This window comes from Xiphophorus maculatus, chromosome 19, assembly GCF_002775205.1.
Source record: "Xiphophorus maculatus strain JP 163 A chromosome 19, X_maculatus-5.0-male, whole genome shotgun sequence".
NCBI lineage: Eukaryota > Metazoa > Chordata > Actinopteri > Cyprinodontiformes > Poeciliidae > Xiphophorus > Xiphophorus maculatus.
Window position 1 is genome coordinate 17,779,401 of NC_036461.1, and position 18,638 is coordinate 17,798,038.

Sequence of the window (18,638 nt, forward strand, 5' to 3'; positions counted from 1 at the left end):
AAAATGTGTTTTAGATGAACAGTCTGGTTGAACCAGGAAGAGGATCAGATTGTAGGCTGACTATTTTTTTTTCTTTCTGAACTCACTACTCTTGCCAAGCGGTCTTATTTTGATCATATATGGCCAAGGGGGGATGTTCTAACTCTTCTGCTCACTGTGTGTGTGTGCGTGTGTGGGCAGGCGGGTGTGTGTGTGTGTGTGTGTGTGTGTGTGTGTGTGTGTGTGGGTGTGTGTGTGTGTGTGTGTGTGTGTGTGTGTGTACAGAGCTGCTAATGCCAGTGGATCTGGAGCCCTGCACATGGTTGGTATTGCAGAGCTCTTTACATGGTCAGAACTAGCTCTATGCTATAGAGAGATAATTGGCATAAGTGGGTGAATAAATGTGTCTGTAAAGATCCTGAAAGTGTTTTCAAAGTAAGCTCTCCAACTGATTGTGTCATTTTTCTATTAAGAAGTGATTTTGGTGTTTAATTTTTGACTGGAAGTGATATTTATGTTTTGGACTCGGCTATCCGGAGTCCCAACTTGGATCTGACAGAATCTGTAGAGTTGGCTAAAGATAAGACAGGATGCCTTTTAAAAATGCATAAAGCTGGTCTATTGGAAAACGGGTTTAACTGGTTTAAAGCCAAAGATTTTTCCATTGGTTATGAACAGGCTATACATTTATTGCAACATTCTGGGCTTTTTTTTGTAATCTGGAAAAAAAAAATAGAATATTTTTTTAAATTGATGCTACCTTTACATATTTTTTTTATATTTAGAAGGACGTCTGTCTCATTTAAAAAAAAAAAAAAATTTTATCAAAACTAAACTTCTTGGCACTTTAATCTTCAACCAAATGCAGCAGCAGCAGCCATTTTTTGTTATTCCTAATTAAAAAAAATCATGACTTTAATGAAAAGGCGTAAAAAAAAAGCATCATGGCTTTTACAACACTGAATGTGCGTAGTAGAATATTGCTCCACTGGAAGTCCAGAAATCTAAATCTAAGTTTGTTGAATTTAGTTGCAGCTTCTGCAGAGAACACTAAACGTTTTCCCACATATTGTGTTTTTTGAATTGTTAGCTCAACCTGTTCTAATTGGCGATAGAAAATAAATAAACCTACCGAAGTTTAGAGTCAAATGAGAAAAATATCAGTTTATATTTTATGTAAATGTTAATTTTTTTTGCATTTTGTCTTCTTTTGGATGCATCCATCTTCCAATTAACTCTGACCAGCTTTCCTGTGTTATGTTACCACAGCATGATGCTGCCATTACCATCTTCCACTGTGGAAGAAAATGTTTAACACCAACTTTCTACATGACTTGTGGCAAACTTCATATGGGACTATTGCTTTCTTTCAGCAATAGCTTTCCTATTGCCAAAATTCCTAAAGTCTGGGTCTGTGGAGTTCAAATGTAAAAGTTGAGATTTTGCCATCTCAGCAGTGGCTTTTGGCAAAACTCAAGATATTGTTTTATAACCTAACCTTTTTTTTTTTAATCTTCTCCACAACTTTCCCCCTGACGTGATGTTCTTTATGATGTTGATCGTTTGCTAGCGTTCTAGTTAACACTAGTTAACTAGTTAGATAATCAGCTAATAATTATTAGCTGATTATCAGATCAGCTAATAATTGGTGGTTGTAATGCGACTAAATTTGAAAAAGTTAATGGGTGTGAATACTTTTCCTAGACGACATATTTGAATGCATGAATGTGCATGGGTTTGTTTTCCTGTTGCTTTTTTTTTTTTTGCTTTGTGGTTTGAAACCATCTACGGGTTTTAGAGGATCAAATTCAGCATGCTAAAGCTGGAGTTGAATTTCACATCTCTCTCTCTGTTGTTCAGTGGCTTCTTGCAAAGTTTAGCGCTTCCCATCACTTTGGAAACGGAGGCTCCATGCATCAACTTAGAAATATTAAAGTCAGGTTTGCACAAGCAGACATGTTCGTCCATGTATGCTCCAATCAGGTGACATGCAGATTCATCTGTTTTCTGTTTTTGCTCTGGGGGCATAAAGAGTAATCGCGGTACATTCTGGTGCTATTGTGATATCGATAAAAGTGACGATAAGAACTATTTATTACTACTTTTTTAGGTATCTGTATCACACCCCACAAAGCCAAATTTTGCTTTTGAAAAACCCATTTATAGTGCACTTCTTTATGCAACACCAGTCGCACCAACTGCATTTAATATTTTAAATTTTATTGATGTCTGTTGTTACTTTTGTTGAACAAGCAGTGAAGAGAATAGTAAAACTAACAATCCCAACAAAAAGGACAGTTTTGGAGCATTTCTCAAATTTATTAATGGGAATTTAAAATCGAAAATCTGATCATGACAAGACGTTTATCCCGATAAACGATACGATAAATGCCCACCCCTATTTTGAACGCTAACTTTGTTTTTGCCTTTAATAATTTGAGCAATTTATGGCAAAGCTGCCCCTAATGACGTATGCAGGTAAAACACACCACTGCTGCGCCCTCTGAATCCTGCTTTTGCTCACCCACTCCCACTTAACTAGAACGACACTCGGTGGCTCGGCAGACAAGACAATCCTGAGGTGATTCAATCCAAGTGTGTTACTTTCTGATGCTTGTGTTTGTGTGTGGCACAAGCTCCAGCATGTATCTTCGATTTACAGTTCCGACACCCCCACACACACACACAGACAGACATGCACGCACGCAGATCTTTCAGCACCTGCAGAGCCGTCCGCACAAACCAGCACATCCAGACAGCGATAAACACAACAGACTCTGACGGCAAGCGGCAACGGTTCTTTTTCTGCGTCGCTACGTGTGCAGGTTTGTTGGTTTTGTTGTGGTCTGGATGGCCCGGGTCATGACTGAGGAGAAGTGGGCCATCGCAGCGGAGGTAACATCCATGCCTTGAGGTTGACCTCAGAGTCTGTGTGGTACATTTAGTCAGGCAGGTGGTGTCTTGTGGGGCTTCAGGCTGTTTTGGCTCAGACTCCTCTCTCTATGTGCCATAAAGAGGCCACTTTCCTCAATGGCTTAAAGATTGGGACTCACGCCGCATTTTGGTTAGCCCTCTTCTTCCTCTGACTCGCACGGTGATTTTCCAGGGTGCTGACAGAAATGCCAACACGTGCTCAAGCCCAGTTTCAAGGTTTGTTGGCACTTTCACCTCTGCCGTGTCAATGCAAGTCCGTTCCCCTCGCTGAGATTGAATTGTCATGTATCCTGCTGAGTGGACAGTTCACAACCTGAGATAAGCCACCACTGCTGAATGTGGCGTATTATATTTGTGTGTATTTGCATGCGGGTTTCCTATGATAATCTTTGGTGCATAGAGAGAGTTGGCAGGTATTGCAGGCAGGCGCCAGGTAAGCAGCGGGAAAGAGTTGTAGGGGTGTAATGAGATTGCGTGATATTAACTCGCCACGAGATTTCTCATCAGTGAAATCTGTTTTATGTGGGACTATCCAGTTGCTGTGCCATAGGAGAGAACTGTTTAGTTATAGTCACATTCTTAAAACTACTAACTTATTGGAGTAGTAGTCACTTTACATTAAAACGAAATGGTTAAAATCAGTCGCAGTTAACTGCTGCCTATATTTTTCTTTGGGACATAACTTCAAATTTACAGAAAAGTCCATTTTTCTTTTCTCTTTTTTTTTTTTGTTTTTTGGGCTTGTAGAGCGTCTTCTGAAGGTGGAGTAGGGTAGAGCACGCAACCCATATACGGAGGCCATCATAGAAGCAGCCGTTTCCAGTTCCAGTCCTGGCCCGACAACCTTTCACTTCTTGTCTGACAACTGTCAAATAAAGGCCACTAGAGCCTATTTAACAGAAAAGAAAATGAAAAATAAATAAAATACCTAAAAGATTACAGATTGACTACAGTGCAACTTTGGACCACTGGTGGTGGTTAGGCAGCCAATCCAGAATCTCTACCTTCTTCCTTGGTGCTGATTGGCTAAATCCTCTGAAGATGAGATGAAGAAGAGCGTGAATGTTAGCTTCTGTACTAGTACTAAGACCATTTCCACTGTATATTGATGCATATTAAAATATGAAAATAAGAAACCAATTTCAGTATTGTTACGGTTCATATTTTGTGGAACCTAAACATAAAAGTCATTTATTACTAAAGAATTTAAGGGTTAATAATCTACACTAAAAACAAGAAAAAAAAGTCTAGAAATCTGGCCGTGGAAAAGTATAAAATTTAAAATGTTGAAACTCTGACCTTAAACACTTTGCTTTTAGTGACATAATTGAAAAATCAAACAAAATCAGCCAAAAAGAAAAGAAATATATGAAGAAAAGATTTGTCAAAGTTCGATTCACAGATTCCAGATGTTCATCTGTTCAATAATTAAACTTATTGTGAACGTTGTCCTGGAAGGCGACTGGTTCTGTGTACCAGAGATGGACCTGTGCTGCTGAGAAATTGTGGAAATGATTTGGCAATCCTTTCCGACCTTGAACAGGAAAAATTTAGTCTGATTTGGTATCGACATTGACATTTTTCCTCTTCATTTTCAAAAAAAAAAAAAAGAAAGCAATTTGGCCGTTATTGCTGCCGTTGAGAACAATGATAGGTGTAGTGTGGAAACCGAAGAAGCAGTAACCAATGAAATCACAAATTTTTGAATTTTTTTCTGGCTTAGAAATTATTTTTTTTAATTAAAGTTACATAAACTTTTCTTCCCCCCCACACAATATTTAAATGGAACATAAAAAGTAAATCTAAAACATAAGAATACCATTCTATCTTTTTTGAAAGGCCTATCAGTAAAAATTGCACCCTTGTTTTTTTTTTTTTTCTTTAAATGTGTAGTTGCATTAACCACCAAGGTTGCCATATAAAGTTTATGCAATTTTTCAATCGATGGCCACGCAAAACATTCAACAACTTGTCTGTGGTTGATTCAGCCAGAAAAACCTCTCATTAGATTGACTTTAAAGCTTAGGAATGGTACAATGAAAACATTTATTGAGTAAACCCCTCTGTATACCTTGGTACCAGGATCTGCCCTGGGATTAAAAACATCACGCCCGTTGTATCTGAGGTGTGTGTGGGAGGTAAAAAAAAGTTTCTCCAGACATCAACTCATCTAAAACCGCTGTATTTAATACCACTGTGCGAGTTCTACCAGGTATTATTCAAAACTGACATCGGTAGTTATGTAAAGACTTATGAAAGCCAGCCTCGTGGTAGAGGGTCCAGGTGTTCAGAACCTGCTCCAACATGGATTACTGTAATGCAATTCTTCTTTGACCAACTCCTTGACATTTGGGTACTTGGAGCGAATGATAATAGAAACCTTTGCTTTCGTCCACGTCTATGTGATTCAGGAAACGTTGTAGCTTCACAAAAGACTGGTGTTGGTGTGTGGGCTGTGCTATGTACCTTGCACTGTTGCATTGGGACATAATCTCAGCTCTCTCTCCCTCTCCTTTTTTTTTTCCCTCTCTTCCCTCACACTCCTGGCTGCTCGGAACAGAAGGCGTTATCAAGCCAAAGTAGTGTTTGAGCTATTAAAAGGTGACCTCCTTTTTCTGGGTCATCACCAAAAAAGAATGGATTGATTCTAGTTATGAGTATCCAAAATTCTTGACAGAGAGGGATGAGAATGGAGAGGCATATTTCTTGCCTCGGGGAGGTTAGGAGGGGTTGAGATGAAATGGAGCAGGAGGTTGGGGCGGATTTGGGGGTTTGGTGGTGTGGATTTGTAAGGGTAGCGAGTTGGTAGGGGCATGGAAGTGGTTGCGGCTGGCGCGGCGTGGGGAGGAAACCGGGAAGACAGAGGCGCGCAGTGTGCTCTCTGGTCAAAGGGGGACACGACGTTTACGAGAACGCTGCGGAGGGAGATCTTGTGACGGGGTCACGAGAAATAAATCAGACAGTAAGTTGAGGAGTGATCTTGTTGCTCCTCTGCAGAAGCAGGATGCAGCGAATGCCACACTCTGTATTTGACTTTTTTTATTATTATTTTTTTCTGCGCCTCCCCTTCTCTTAACATCTAATTGGATTGTAACTCATTCTTCTTCTTGTTCTCTGTGGTGCACCAGAAGATGAAGAGCACAGAGCGAGCCTGAGGTGCTCTCGGTTATATTTGCTGTCTGCAACGAAAGAGAGGAGAGAGTAGGGGCGGATGGGAGGGGTTTATAAAAAGAAGCAAAAATAAAAGCAGGAACGAAAAAGCGAGGAAGACAGAGGAGGGGTTGCTATAGTAACCAAAATATGGCTGCTCTTCAAAAACCTTGAATGTAGGTGGTGGTGAGATGAGTGTGTGTGTATGGTGTTTTGTTTTTTTTTCCCCATCCTTGTCTTCTCTCGGTTTTGCAGTTATTATGGATGTGCTGGAACCTTTCTGATCTCAGTAAGGACTGAAATGCCATCAGCTTGACTTTTTTTTTTCTCTCTTCATTATTTGTATTATTTAAATGGCCCCAGGGTGGCGTTTCCAGTCAAAACGTAGAGTATGGGGGCTGTTAAATCTTGAACAGCTTAAACCCATTTTTCTAAAACAATAAATAAAAACGCCACTCGTTTGTTTTACAACCAGATATGGTGGATAAAAATGTCGATTTTAGGAGAGATTGTTCAAGAAATGCAACCTCTGCTGTCACCTTTTTAGGCAGACGTAGCTCAGTGTTGGATCCAGGAAATGAGGCTAGCTGTCTTAATTATCATAATCCAGTTAGCTCTCAGTTTCCACTCATGTCTTCTTCCTAGAAGTATTTTTTAATTTGGTCACGTACCAAACTGTAGGACTACTTCCCGACATCAGACAAGGGTGCTTTGACATATTTGTCATCATAACCGGATTAATCAACTTGGCATTTAACAGAAGGAATTTCCTAAAAACTAAATCCGACTAGATTGGACATTTTAAAGAAGAGTTTATTTGTTGCTGCTTATTTGTGCCGTTCACTGAGTATCTTTTTGGTACAAGTGAACAGAATAGCAACAATTAGTTTTATCGCTGCTGTAATAATATCACATATATATATTGACTGTTATTGTTCGATACAAAGATAAAATATAGATTAAGCTGTTGGCTAACTAAAACACATGCTGCTAATTGGTCATTGAAAATAAAATGACCAATAATAACCCACACCATGATTCTGCCACCACCATATTCTCTTTCGTTTGCTATTTTTACACCCTGAAGTATTTACAGTTGAATTTTTCCTCTCTCACAAGCAAATAAAAATGAATTTCCTTTTTTCAGCGACCAGGACCGGAAGCTCTGCGCTATTTTATGCTAACAGCAGGAGATCTCTGGCACTGCTTCTGGTATCTCTTTGAAAGGATTTTGAACTGTAGATATCATCTGATGGAATATTTTAGTGGTTTTGAAACTGTAACTTATTAAAACTCTGTTGGACCTTGCCACTGGTAGCTGGCCCACGCCTTCCTTCATGCAATAGATTGCAGCAATAGCAGCACCTCTACGAAACGTTTGATATTCCAATAACATCATATCCACAGTGCTGAAATAAATAAATATATTTTATGTCCCAGTGAGAAAATGACAGTTGTATAGCTGAGATAAAAAAAAATTACTCATATTTCTGAATATCTCATAGGTTAAAAGTCATTTTTAAATTTTACCAAAATGTGTTTCTTTCCTAACTGGAAGTGAAAACTAACATTTTGAATTTGTGGTGTGGGCAAAACATTAGGGTGATGGGAAGGAGGCTGTCCGACCTCAAAGACAAAATTTATCACCAGAGATAAATACCCAAATTAACATGCAAAAAAGTCAGCATTTTTAAGAAGTAATTTTTTTTTCTTTTCTTCTTTCTTTTTTTTAAAATGTAAAATAAATGCTTGATGCAGCTCTTACTGAGAGATGCTTCTCATTGAACCTTTTATGTCCTAAATCTAAAATGCCCCCCTGGATATCTTTTGCTTATTTTAATTGTAGGCAGTTCTTTAAATGTTCTGTGAGTAAATATATATTTGCCCATTTACCCATAACAACTGGAACTTTCAATATTTAGCAAGTTATTTTTGTAATTTACTGTCTATTAAAAGGGCGCCCCTCAGATTAATTTCACTCCCTTCTACAGCGGGAGTGAAATTACCGTAATAACCTGATATTGACTGAAAAGCGCAACGTCTCTCCTTTCCGAAACTGTTGGAATTTTTCAGATAGCGCAAAGTGTGGTGGAATTACGGTGCTGCAAATTTGGCTGGATCATCTCTGTTTCATTTAGGACTTATAGGGTTAAATTAACTTTTCAAATCTTGCAAGGAGTGTGGAAAATGTCATGGGTACAAGATGCCTTGTTAGCTGTGTGGATGTTTGTCCTGTGTTGCCCTGCGATGGACTGGTGATCGTCCTGGGTTTACTCTGCCTCTCATCCAATGGCTGCTGGAGATAACCAACAGGTTCTCATAAATGGGTTTAGATGATGGATGGAATTCAGCCAGACTTACCTTGAAATTGGTAAACTTAAACAACATTAAGGACTGGGTTTGATTTAACTTCACTAATCATTTGGTTCGTAACAATGATGGATATATAAGGGATTTTGTATATCCATTCCGATTAACCTAGCTTGTCAAGTTAAAATGAACTCTTGACAATAATCAGGCATTAAACATACACTTCTGTGTTAAAATGTTTCCTTTAATTGGTCTACAGTGGTATTCTAATATTGTGTTTTTATCAGACGTACGTGGACAATCGATTTAATGATGAGAAACAAAAAGCCTGCAAACATCAGCCTATGTGTAATTAATCAAAATGATGTGTTTGACTTTGAGAATTGAGTAACTGAAATAAACTTTTCAACAATTTTCTAATTGATTGAATGGGTCTGTGTGGGGATCTGGCATGTCTAGAGGATGAAGACATTATATTTCCCTCTGGACTCTTCACACTTCATGAGAAACTGAACTACTTAGCCAGGGTGATGGAAGAAATGCTGAAATAAGACCTACAATTTCTGACCCATCAAATCATAAATGTTTGAAATTTGATCCAAATCAAACAGAACCTCCCTTTTTTTTAATTGGTGAGTGCAGATTATGTGGAGAGTTGATGTAATATAGATTATCTCAACTTCCCTTGTTTTCTAATTAAATATTTAGTGCCCATTACACAATATTTTAACAATTAACTGTTTTCTTATATCAGTTAACTGGAATTCTGAAACATTTGGTTGCATTTCTAGAGAAACCAAGTCACTTCCGGTCTCTGCTTTCATTTCTGACCCATTTGTGCTTCTCTTGTAACTTTGCTTTGTGTTTTTGTTTTGTTCCTCGTTGTGTTCAGGTACGGGAGAAAGTGGCAAGAGCACCTTCATCAAGCAGATGAGGATCATCCATGGAGCCGGCTACTCGGATGAAGACAAGCGGGGCTTCATCCGGCTTGTTTACCAAAACATCTTCACCTCCATGCAGGCCATGATCCGCGCCACCGAGAACCTCAAGATCCCGTACAAATATGAACAGAACCGGGTAAATGCTGGCCCGAAGGAAACAATGGGAAAATCTCAATGTTTTTTTATTTCTTTAATTACTTTCACATTTAAGGAAAATGTATTGTCTGCCATCTTAAAGAAGGCATACTGCTGTTGGAAAAATGGATGCAAAAAGTCTATTTTCATTTTGTATATTGAGGAAAGAAGAGTAGCTTTTTTAAAATATATTTTATTTCTTTAGGGTAGTGCAAATAACTGCCTGATTTTTTTGTTTGTTTGTTTTATTTTGTTTTTGTTTCCACTGGATAAAAGGAATCTGAATAATTTGGTCTTTAATACTATAGTAAATGTATTTTTGTTTTTATGGCTTGTTTTCATCTTGGTTTGAATATGTGTGCTACTACTTTTTACAATTTTGCTCTTATGGGGCAACAAAGGATATTTTTATTCTATTATTTGTATTATACATATTAATAAAATAGAATAAATAGAATTCATTTAATATGTTTTATTTATAGGATAAAATGGGATTTACAAAAAAACTTTTAAAATGATATCTATATTTCCAAGTTTCCTTGAGTTAACAGAATTATTCTACCGTGGCTGTGGATGGCATGTTAAAGTATAGTCGTTTTGCGCTTCAATGTTGTTCGCTGTTCTATCAGTGCTACCTTGTCAGATTTTCCTACCGTTGCACGGATAGATAGATAGATAGATAGATAGATAGATAGATAGATAGATAGATAGATAGATAGGTTGATTGATTGATTGATTGATTTAGGGTAGTGCTACGCGTCCAAAACTGCTACCGTCATGTTTACGAACAGAAAACTATAGCGGGTTGTGTTAATGTTAAATATTGACACAACCCGACAAATAATGGATAACATTATTTGAGTGACGGGACTGAAGTGGAAGCTTAGGAGTTATGCTTAGCTTAGCATTGGAACTATTTACATATATGACGAAACCACAAGAAGATCACTTCCTTTATCTGAATATTGTACCCGTTTAAAATGAAAAGCTGTAGATGTGTGCACTAATCCTTTTACTAGAATATCCTACATGTTAAAAAAAATATTTTAAATACAGAGGAGTTTGTAAGAGTAAAACGGTATCAGACAGGGGAAGCACCTTTTTATTGGAATTAAATTAAACACAGACGACTGCAGATCACCGCAACTCTCTTTTTTGCGCATTATATGACAGACTTCATCAAACGCAGCGCAGCCACAATGTGTCCACCGAACTGCGCAGGTCATTGTGTTCCTGAAATTATAGAATATGATTAATATACACTAATATTACACGACTATTACGCAGTATAGTAATATTAGTGTATATTAATCATATCGTACCAACATCTATTTAGAAAAGTTTAATAATAAAAAAAGTGTGTAATTAAACTAAAATATTTTTAAAATATAGGGACAAAATAGACCACAAAACAACGTATTTTGTCCTGATTAACCGCCAAACAATGACTTGTTAATAGTAGTAACGACTTTGCAGACGGCAAACTAAAGCCATTTATAAGCTGCCCGTCATGTAAAGTAAAAACATAAAGTAATACAGCAGCTTAATGAAAGCCAGGTATAAAATAAATAAAGCTTACCGTGATCTTCGATGAAATAAAACGCACGAAAAAAATATTCCACAGGTAGGACGTATTTATAAGAAATCTGCTGAGTAAGCAGTATGTGACGTAGCATCGATGTGCGCCTGCGCATTTCCACAAGGTAGGACGGATTTACGGGTAGCACAAATAAACAGAACACCGTATTTTAACAATAACATGCAGGGGGGCTTAGGATTTTGATTAAGTCAGTCCCTCACCAGTCACTGATATATATATCTATATATATATATAGATATCTATATATAGATATAGATCGATATAGATATATATCTATATATATATATATATATATATATATATATAGATGTAGATATATATAAAATGTAATAAATAATAATTAAATAATTTAATTTAAAACCCTTACAAAATGTCTTCACAGCAACAGACCTTTTATTTAAATCTCAATAAACTAGCATTTTTTCTGAATGTAATCTGCGTGGGTTGATGGCATGTTTTAGGTCTTACCTTGAACCAACTTCTGGCACTGAAAGTTATGCTAAAATCCGTCTGTCGGAAAGATATTTGGAGGACATAGACCTGGTGGGTGGTTAGATTTTTCCTGCTTGGTCCAGGCAGACAGTGTGGAAGGCTTTATAAGCGGTTCCTACGCAGTCTTGAAATGTGTGGAATTGAATTTAGTCTTTTTTGTGGATAATAAAAAAACTGAGCATAAAGAAAAGTTAAAATTTTGAGACTTTATTTTAGTATTTCAAAATGCATATCTATTTTTTTTTTTTTACAAATTTATTGTATCCTCTCTTAAAAAAATATAGCAAAGTTTCTTTCTTTTTTGGTTTTGAAACCCTCACGCCTTGTGTTAGGTGTAAAGGAGTCCCAAGTTTTGTATACTTTAAATGATCCAAGTGTGTTTAGATGTTAAAAAAAGGTAAATTAGCCCTACATTTGGGGCGAAACAGAATATTTGTCCTCAAGTGTTCATTGCAACATTAAAACTGAATAATTTGTGTCTGGACTCTAGAAAAATATGGGACTTTTGATTGAAAACGTGTAGGAGCAATGTTTCATATAGCAAAACGTCAGTTAAAATGTATTAAAATAGTTCTATCAGACTTTTTTTATTTACTCTGTTGACTTTCTTAATGTCCTCTTTTAATCCTAGTCTCTTTGTTTTCATGCGTGTCTTTCCAGGCCAATGCCATGCTTGTGAAGGAAGTGGATATTGAGAAGATCAATGGGTTTGATCAGCACTATGTCGTAGCTATTAAAAGCCTGTGGGCTGATCCGGGAATCCAGGAGGCCTACGACCGTCGCAGAGAATACCAACTCTCCGATTCCACTAAATAGTACGTGTGCTCATCTTTCTGTGTGAATGTGCATTGATGCATATGCTTTAAATTCAGCCACTTTAAGTGCAGGGTTGTGATTGTGTTCATTTCGTTCACCGGTGATGTTCTGGATGCTTCAGTGTTTGTCTTTCTTGACAGCGACGCATTTTGTCCCAACCGGAGCAGAAGATTGTAAAACTGTGTAGGATTTTACACGTAGAGCTAGAAGTGCTCACAATGAGCCAGGCCAACGCCAGCATGGTTGGTTTGGACTTCTTCATAATGCAGTTTGTAAATTATTGCAGTAAAGTTGTTTACTTGTGTACGGACAAAATTCGTAGAAAACGTTGGCACATAATTTCTGTTGTGAATCTCATAAGATTGAATGACGGGTGTTTCGGCTGCTTTCTGTGCAACTGCTGACATGTTGGCTCATAAAAGGTTGTGATTAAGGGGAGAAAAAATGCTTTGTGTGATATTGGATTTGAATCTACGTACGTTTTGCAATCTTGTATTCTAAAAACTCAAAGTTAATTCTAAAAGTCATGATTTGGGGTTTGAAGAAAACTAAAAATCTTTTCCAAATTTAAAATGACAATAATTAAAGAAAGTCAGCCAGCAGCTTAAGGAGACCAGCTGTGCCTCTAATAGTTGAGCCTTTTCTACCCAATAGCAGAAACCCAATATTTACTTTAGAGTTAAAGTAAAGGAAGCAGAATACCTCCAAAGTAGACTAAATCTGCCTAGTGACCAAACCCAAGAATAATTTTTTATTTTTTATTTTATTTCCCCCAAATATAAAATGTTTGTAAAGCACAGAGCCTGGACAGAAAACTCTGAATCAAGCTCATTGGTTCTCTGCAATATACCAATCCACATTCTTCTGGTTATTTTACTCAATTTTACTAAATAATTAGAGATAAATGTATATATATTTATATGATTCTACATTTAAAGGTTTAAATTTTTGAACCGTGCTACTCGGTGTACTGCAGTGTAAACTTGTGCTAAATGTGACCCCAGGGTACCAACCACGGGGGGAATTCAGTCACTTTATAGTGCCCCCTGGTTGTGGTTTAGCTGTATTACATCTGATTTCATATGCAGTTTGGTTCCAATGTGTGTTTGCATCTTCAATGTTTTTTTTTCTCTCTGTATGTGTGTGTGAGAAAGTATATGAGTCAGTCATCATATTTGTCTTCATTTCACAGTTATCCACACTGTTCATGTATATCTCCAGTTATCTTAGCGATATAGACCGTGTGACTGCGGAGGGATACGTTCCCACCCAGCAGGATGTGCTGAGGGTCCGTGTTCCCACCACGGGTATAATAGAGTACCCCTTTGACCTGGAGAACGTCATCTTCAGGTACCCCCAAAAGCACCAGGACTGCAGCATCACCGGGGCTCGACAACATAAACCACTGATGTGAATCAGAGTAGAGACGAGAAAGCTGAAAGAGCGGACGTTTACTCTGCTCTCCCAATCAAAAGCGAGAACGTTACAAGTACATAGAGATGCACTGGTCAGACTTTTGTGGCCAGTATCAAAACGTTGGGATTTTTCACCTGCTAATGTTGGTTAATTCTGAAATCTGACATTTTTCCTACATCATCAATTATGTGTATTAGGGCCAGAAGTGACATCACTTCCTATAAGCCAGGAGTCAGTCTAAAGCCAACGTTTTATTGCTACAACAGGCGAAATGATTAGTCGACACATTGGACTGTCTCTCGTATTGTGTATTGGCGGTTTGCGGGGCTAGCGTTACAGAAACGGGAGTCTGTGTGTGTATATTTTAGGAAATTGGATGCTTACCTCAAGCGAATGATTTCCAAAAGGCTGCCAACGTTTCCAAATACATGACAGAAGGCGGTGCAAACACTCAAAAGGATAAATGGAGCGACTTCACCGCGCTCTGTTCTGCTTTCCTGTTTTCTGCTGAAATTCTGAATGTCCTGAAAGTCTGAAAATCAGTGAATGTTGTCACCGCTCAATTTGCATAATTAGCAGTGTCCATGCAAATATAATGCACCCTTTGAGAGAGGAATAATATTGTAGTCGAGATTAAGAGGGAATACTAGATCACCATAAAAATTTTTACAATCTGGCAGTATATTTCATTACGTTTTCTAGGGTCTGGTTTAATTTCAATGTTTGTAGAGTGAGCCTACAACAATAATCCAGCCAAGATCAGCTTTGAGTCTTATTTGCAGTCTGGATTTGGAGGGTACGCCTCTCTTGGTCCGACTGCAGCTGACTAGTTACAGGGCAGTGTGTGATCACTTTGGGATAGAGCAGGGACCCACTGTAGCACCCACTGTAAGGGCAGAATTCACTTCAATGGTTTTGTCATTTTATAAAAGCCGGATCTAGAAGTTGTTAGTTTAAATATCTGCTAAATATTTGAGAAGGGAATTTTTGTCAAGACTTTTTTTCCCAAGTTACTTGCCATATGTCAATTTGCAGTTGACACGTTTTGATTTCAGCTTTTTACAGGCAAATGGGAACAAACAGTCTTGCATAGCTAAATCAGAGTTTTTCTTCCTCAGTGAAGGCTTCAACACTGAAGAGTGTCAGTAGCTGCGTTTCCATTGCAGCTGCGTGCAAAACTTTTCCTTTTCCGCTGATGTCTACAAAACACAATTTCGCATTAGTGGTATTTCTATTTAATAAGAAATGGAATTAAATTCAAAGGTGTATAAGCTTGTACACTTGGTAAGCCATTAAAAATTGTGGCAGTGACGGATGTAAACACTTTAGAGAGATTCATATTTCAGCCTGCTGCTCATCATCAGCCATCAGAGGAGACGTCTACGTTTCATTCAGGCATTGAACAACAAGGCCCTCATATTTGGGAGTGGCTGCGCATTGTCCAACAAAGCCAGTTCCCACAAATAAGCGTGTTGCTGTGTACATGTGTACAAGTGATTCAAATAAGTGCTTTTATTGCGGTTTTGCGAAAAACACCAATTTTGATTCTGTAGAAAAATCACTTTAATCGTAATGCAAAAAATTTTTCTTGAAAAACATTACCGTGTTTCCTCTAAACAGATTTATTTTTTTCACTCCAATTTGCACAATTTTGAGGTTAGCAGACCTTAAAATACCTGATGCGTTCAAAAGATCAGATTTGAGTGTCCCAACTTGCCAGACCCCACTTGGGTTTAATCAAAACATTGAATCGTCCGTTTCCGGCCACCAGCAGTTTCCTCGGTGCATCTCTTTCTGTGCGACTTTGCAACACAAATTCAAAATCTGTGAAGCGACTCCAGGTTATAGATTGGAACAAACCAAGTTGTCTTATGGATGTGGACGGTAGCTGATGCAGTTAATCTGATTGGAGATCAGTGGTTTGTGTTTAGAATCGTGTTGGCCTGAGGCCAGACCTCGCTGCACTGAAGCGTGTAGGGAGCAGCCACAAAATCCCAGATAAAGACGGATTGGACAGAGATATCAAGGGTTAAACAGAAAATCATGATGTGTGGAACTGAAGCGCAAAAAAAAAAAGAAAAAAAAAAGCCTCATAAATTGAAATCAAAATGACACTTCCTGTCCCTTTTTTTACATGGATCTTGTTTCCATACATGCCCAGTCCTTCTTTATGTGGCCCAAATGCTGCTGCAGTCACTGACACCATCTCATTGTCTGAGCCATAACCCATCAGTAACTTGACTCCAGATTTTGTATTCGCTTTAAAAAGCTGCTGCTAGTGCTGCTGAACTTTGGGCATATTCTTGGTTTCTGGAAAGAGTACTGCTGGAGGAGTGGCACAGACTAACACTCCTTTGTTTCTGTGATGTGGTCTTTTTTTTTTTTTTTTTTGAAGCTTTTTCTACAGGACTGATCAGCGCTTTCCTGGAATTGTAGCGGTTTGCGATAATTGCCTGTCACGCTTTATGTAACTGTTTTCCTGTCTGTCTTTTTTTTTTTTCTCCCTCTTTGTTTTTTGTTTTTTTTCCTCCCCCGTTTCCTGATTGGCCTTCTCGTAGTTATCTTTCGGATCTGGATCGTATTGCCGATCCCAACTATCTTCCCACTCAGCAGGATGTACTCAGAGTGCGCATCCCCACTACAGGAATCATAGAGTACCCCTTCGACTTGCAAAGCATCATTTTCAGGTAGAAAGAGGCCCAACCTCAAGTGGGTTTTACTTTTTTCCATCATATCCATATAATCATTGGATTTCTTTTTTCCTGTTGGCCCTTTAAAAACATCTTTCATCCATCTCCATTAATAAAAAAACACTTTGTCTATGTCCCACTCCAATCCCGTGCTTTTCTAAATGCTTCCATGCGATCATGAAAGTGAAGTCCTTGCTAATTTAGTGTCACCTGCTGCCACCAAGAAGAATCCTACAGTGCACATAAAACACAACAGCGAATGAACACAAAGTCCTACATTTTGCCACCCGGTCTTTCTAAATGGGTCGCCTCCTCTTTTTCTCTCTCTTTCATTTTTTTCTTTTCCTCCTCTTTTCCTCCCCGGCCGTCATAAGAAACGAGGTCGTCCTCTCTGCTGTGGAGGAATGTTATTTTGGGCAGCAGGTCCTGCAGGGCCTATATTGGCCCTGGGTCTCTGTGGACCACAGTGGACTGGGCCACCACCAGAGGGCGCCGATGCACCTGCGAATCAGGAGGAGCACAGACTCACAAAGGGAAACATTTAATTGCGATGCAGGCATTTTTTTTTTCTGCATTAGCGGTTTCCTGAAGGATCTGACTGGATCTTTTTTTTTTTTTTTTTTTTTTTTACAATTTAGGGCTCATTAAAATGAGCAGTGGGTGACACATTGGAAAACCTGAAAAAACCTCATGTTTTCTGTGTGCATGGCAGTGGTCAGCCGTTTGCTTTCCTGCATGTTCTCGAAATCAACTTTTCCCGCACACCTCTGGCTCCCTCTTTCTTTCACCAAACTATTAACTCTCCCTGTCCTCTGTCTGTCCTCCATCCTTCCCGTGTCCCACTTTTCGGCTCCTCGTGCCACATCTTTTACTCTCACTTTTCATTTCCATGCATGTTCTGAAACTTGACAATTGTTGTTGTGGGAAAAGTTGACAAACCTGGTTTGAAACTGAATCACCTTGACGTTCAATTTCCCAAGAGCTCATGCAAACCTGCATACATAGAAGATATTCATATAAGATTTACCCCTAGTGTACGGATCTGAAGGAATGCCGCTCATTTTAAGAAACCAAAATAACACTATGAAATGTTCAGCTATGTTTTAATGATTAAGCTGTATTTTGATTAACTAAATAAGAATACCAAAGAGTTAGTATGCAATCCCCTGAAAAGTAGTAGCCTCCTTACAGATTTATTTATTTTGTCCTCTGAAAAGATTTTAGATTCAAACATAACCTTAGTAAAGACACTTACTTCATGACAATATAAATGACATCAATAAATGGCTAAAAAGAAACTTTAAGAACCAAAACGAAGGGCTTGGACTGGCCTGGTCACAGTTTAGATATTCATCTGACTGGTATTTTTCCACAGACAACATGAAATACTTATTGCCTGTGAGTCATGCAGACACACATGCACAAATATGCAAGTAATCTAAATGGTTGACGGTCATGCAAGCACATGTTTAATAAAGTCAACACACTTAAGATGCCTGCGTTAGATATCTGCTTTGTAGAGCAAATCTGCCCTGCCAGATGTAGACAGACGGTCTGCCTGGAAGGCAGAACCTGTTAAAAAAAAAAAAAAAGACGTATCGGCAGTTATTGCAAACGGTTGATGGTAGTTGCTGTCACCAAGCCAGTCGTTAGGTTTAGAGGTCACTTGCTTTTTTCCAAGTTGTCACCCTATTTGTACTTATTCATATTATTATATTTGTATAATATGGAAATGTGAAACAGTTTGATTCCCTGCAGATTGAGTAGTGCAGTTTTACCTCGAAGCAACAGCGTATTTTCATCCATATGATCATTTGAAACATAGCTGTGAAATTTCAATTTTGTGAGATGAACGGCATTCCTTTCACGCAGACTGGAAATTGTTGTTAAATCTTACTATTTGGGTGCAGATATGTAAGGAAATCTGCATTACATTTTAACACTCATCAGGGTAAGATTGTTTAAATTTGATAACATTTCGTCAAGAGTTTGAATCCATCAGGTGCATTTGTCTCCAACACTGTAAAGAGAATAAAAATGCAACGGAGTAAAAATGTTTTGTTTGTTTTTGGATGAGGCGTGCATTTTATTTAAGTTAAACGCTGAAAATACTGCCAAGATGCAATAAATATAATATGAGAATATGAAGGGAGAATGAAGCATTTTTGTCCCCAT

The 18,638-nt window shown here is 38.2% G+C and overlaps 1 protein-coding gene across 4 annotated transcripts in view; it reads left to right on the forward strand.

Moving 5' to 3' along the window:
• The window catches only part of LOC102238377 (guanine nucleotide-binding protein G(q) subunit alpha), a 36,731-nt gene that overhangs the window by 10,296 nt on the left and 7,797 nt on the right, over positions 1–18,638 (forward strand). For 3 of the 4 annotated variants that reach the window (XR_002754522.1, XR_002754521.1, XM_005798350.3), the window contains exons 2-4: positions 9,266–9,450; positions 12,202–12,356; positions 16,332–16,460. Coding sequence is in view for 2 of the 4 variants with exons in the window: in XM_005798350.3 (XP_005798407.1) it covers positions 9,266–9,450; positions 12,202–12,356; positions 16,332–16,460 (469 nt within the window). In the remaining 2 variants the exon portion in view is untranslated. Of the gene's footprint in view, positions 1–9,265; positions 9,451–12,201; positions 12,357–13,578; positions 13,708–16,331; positions 16,461–18,638 lie in introns of all 4 variants that reach the window. The other variant, XM_005798351.3, reaches the window with a different exon arrangement.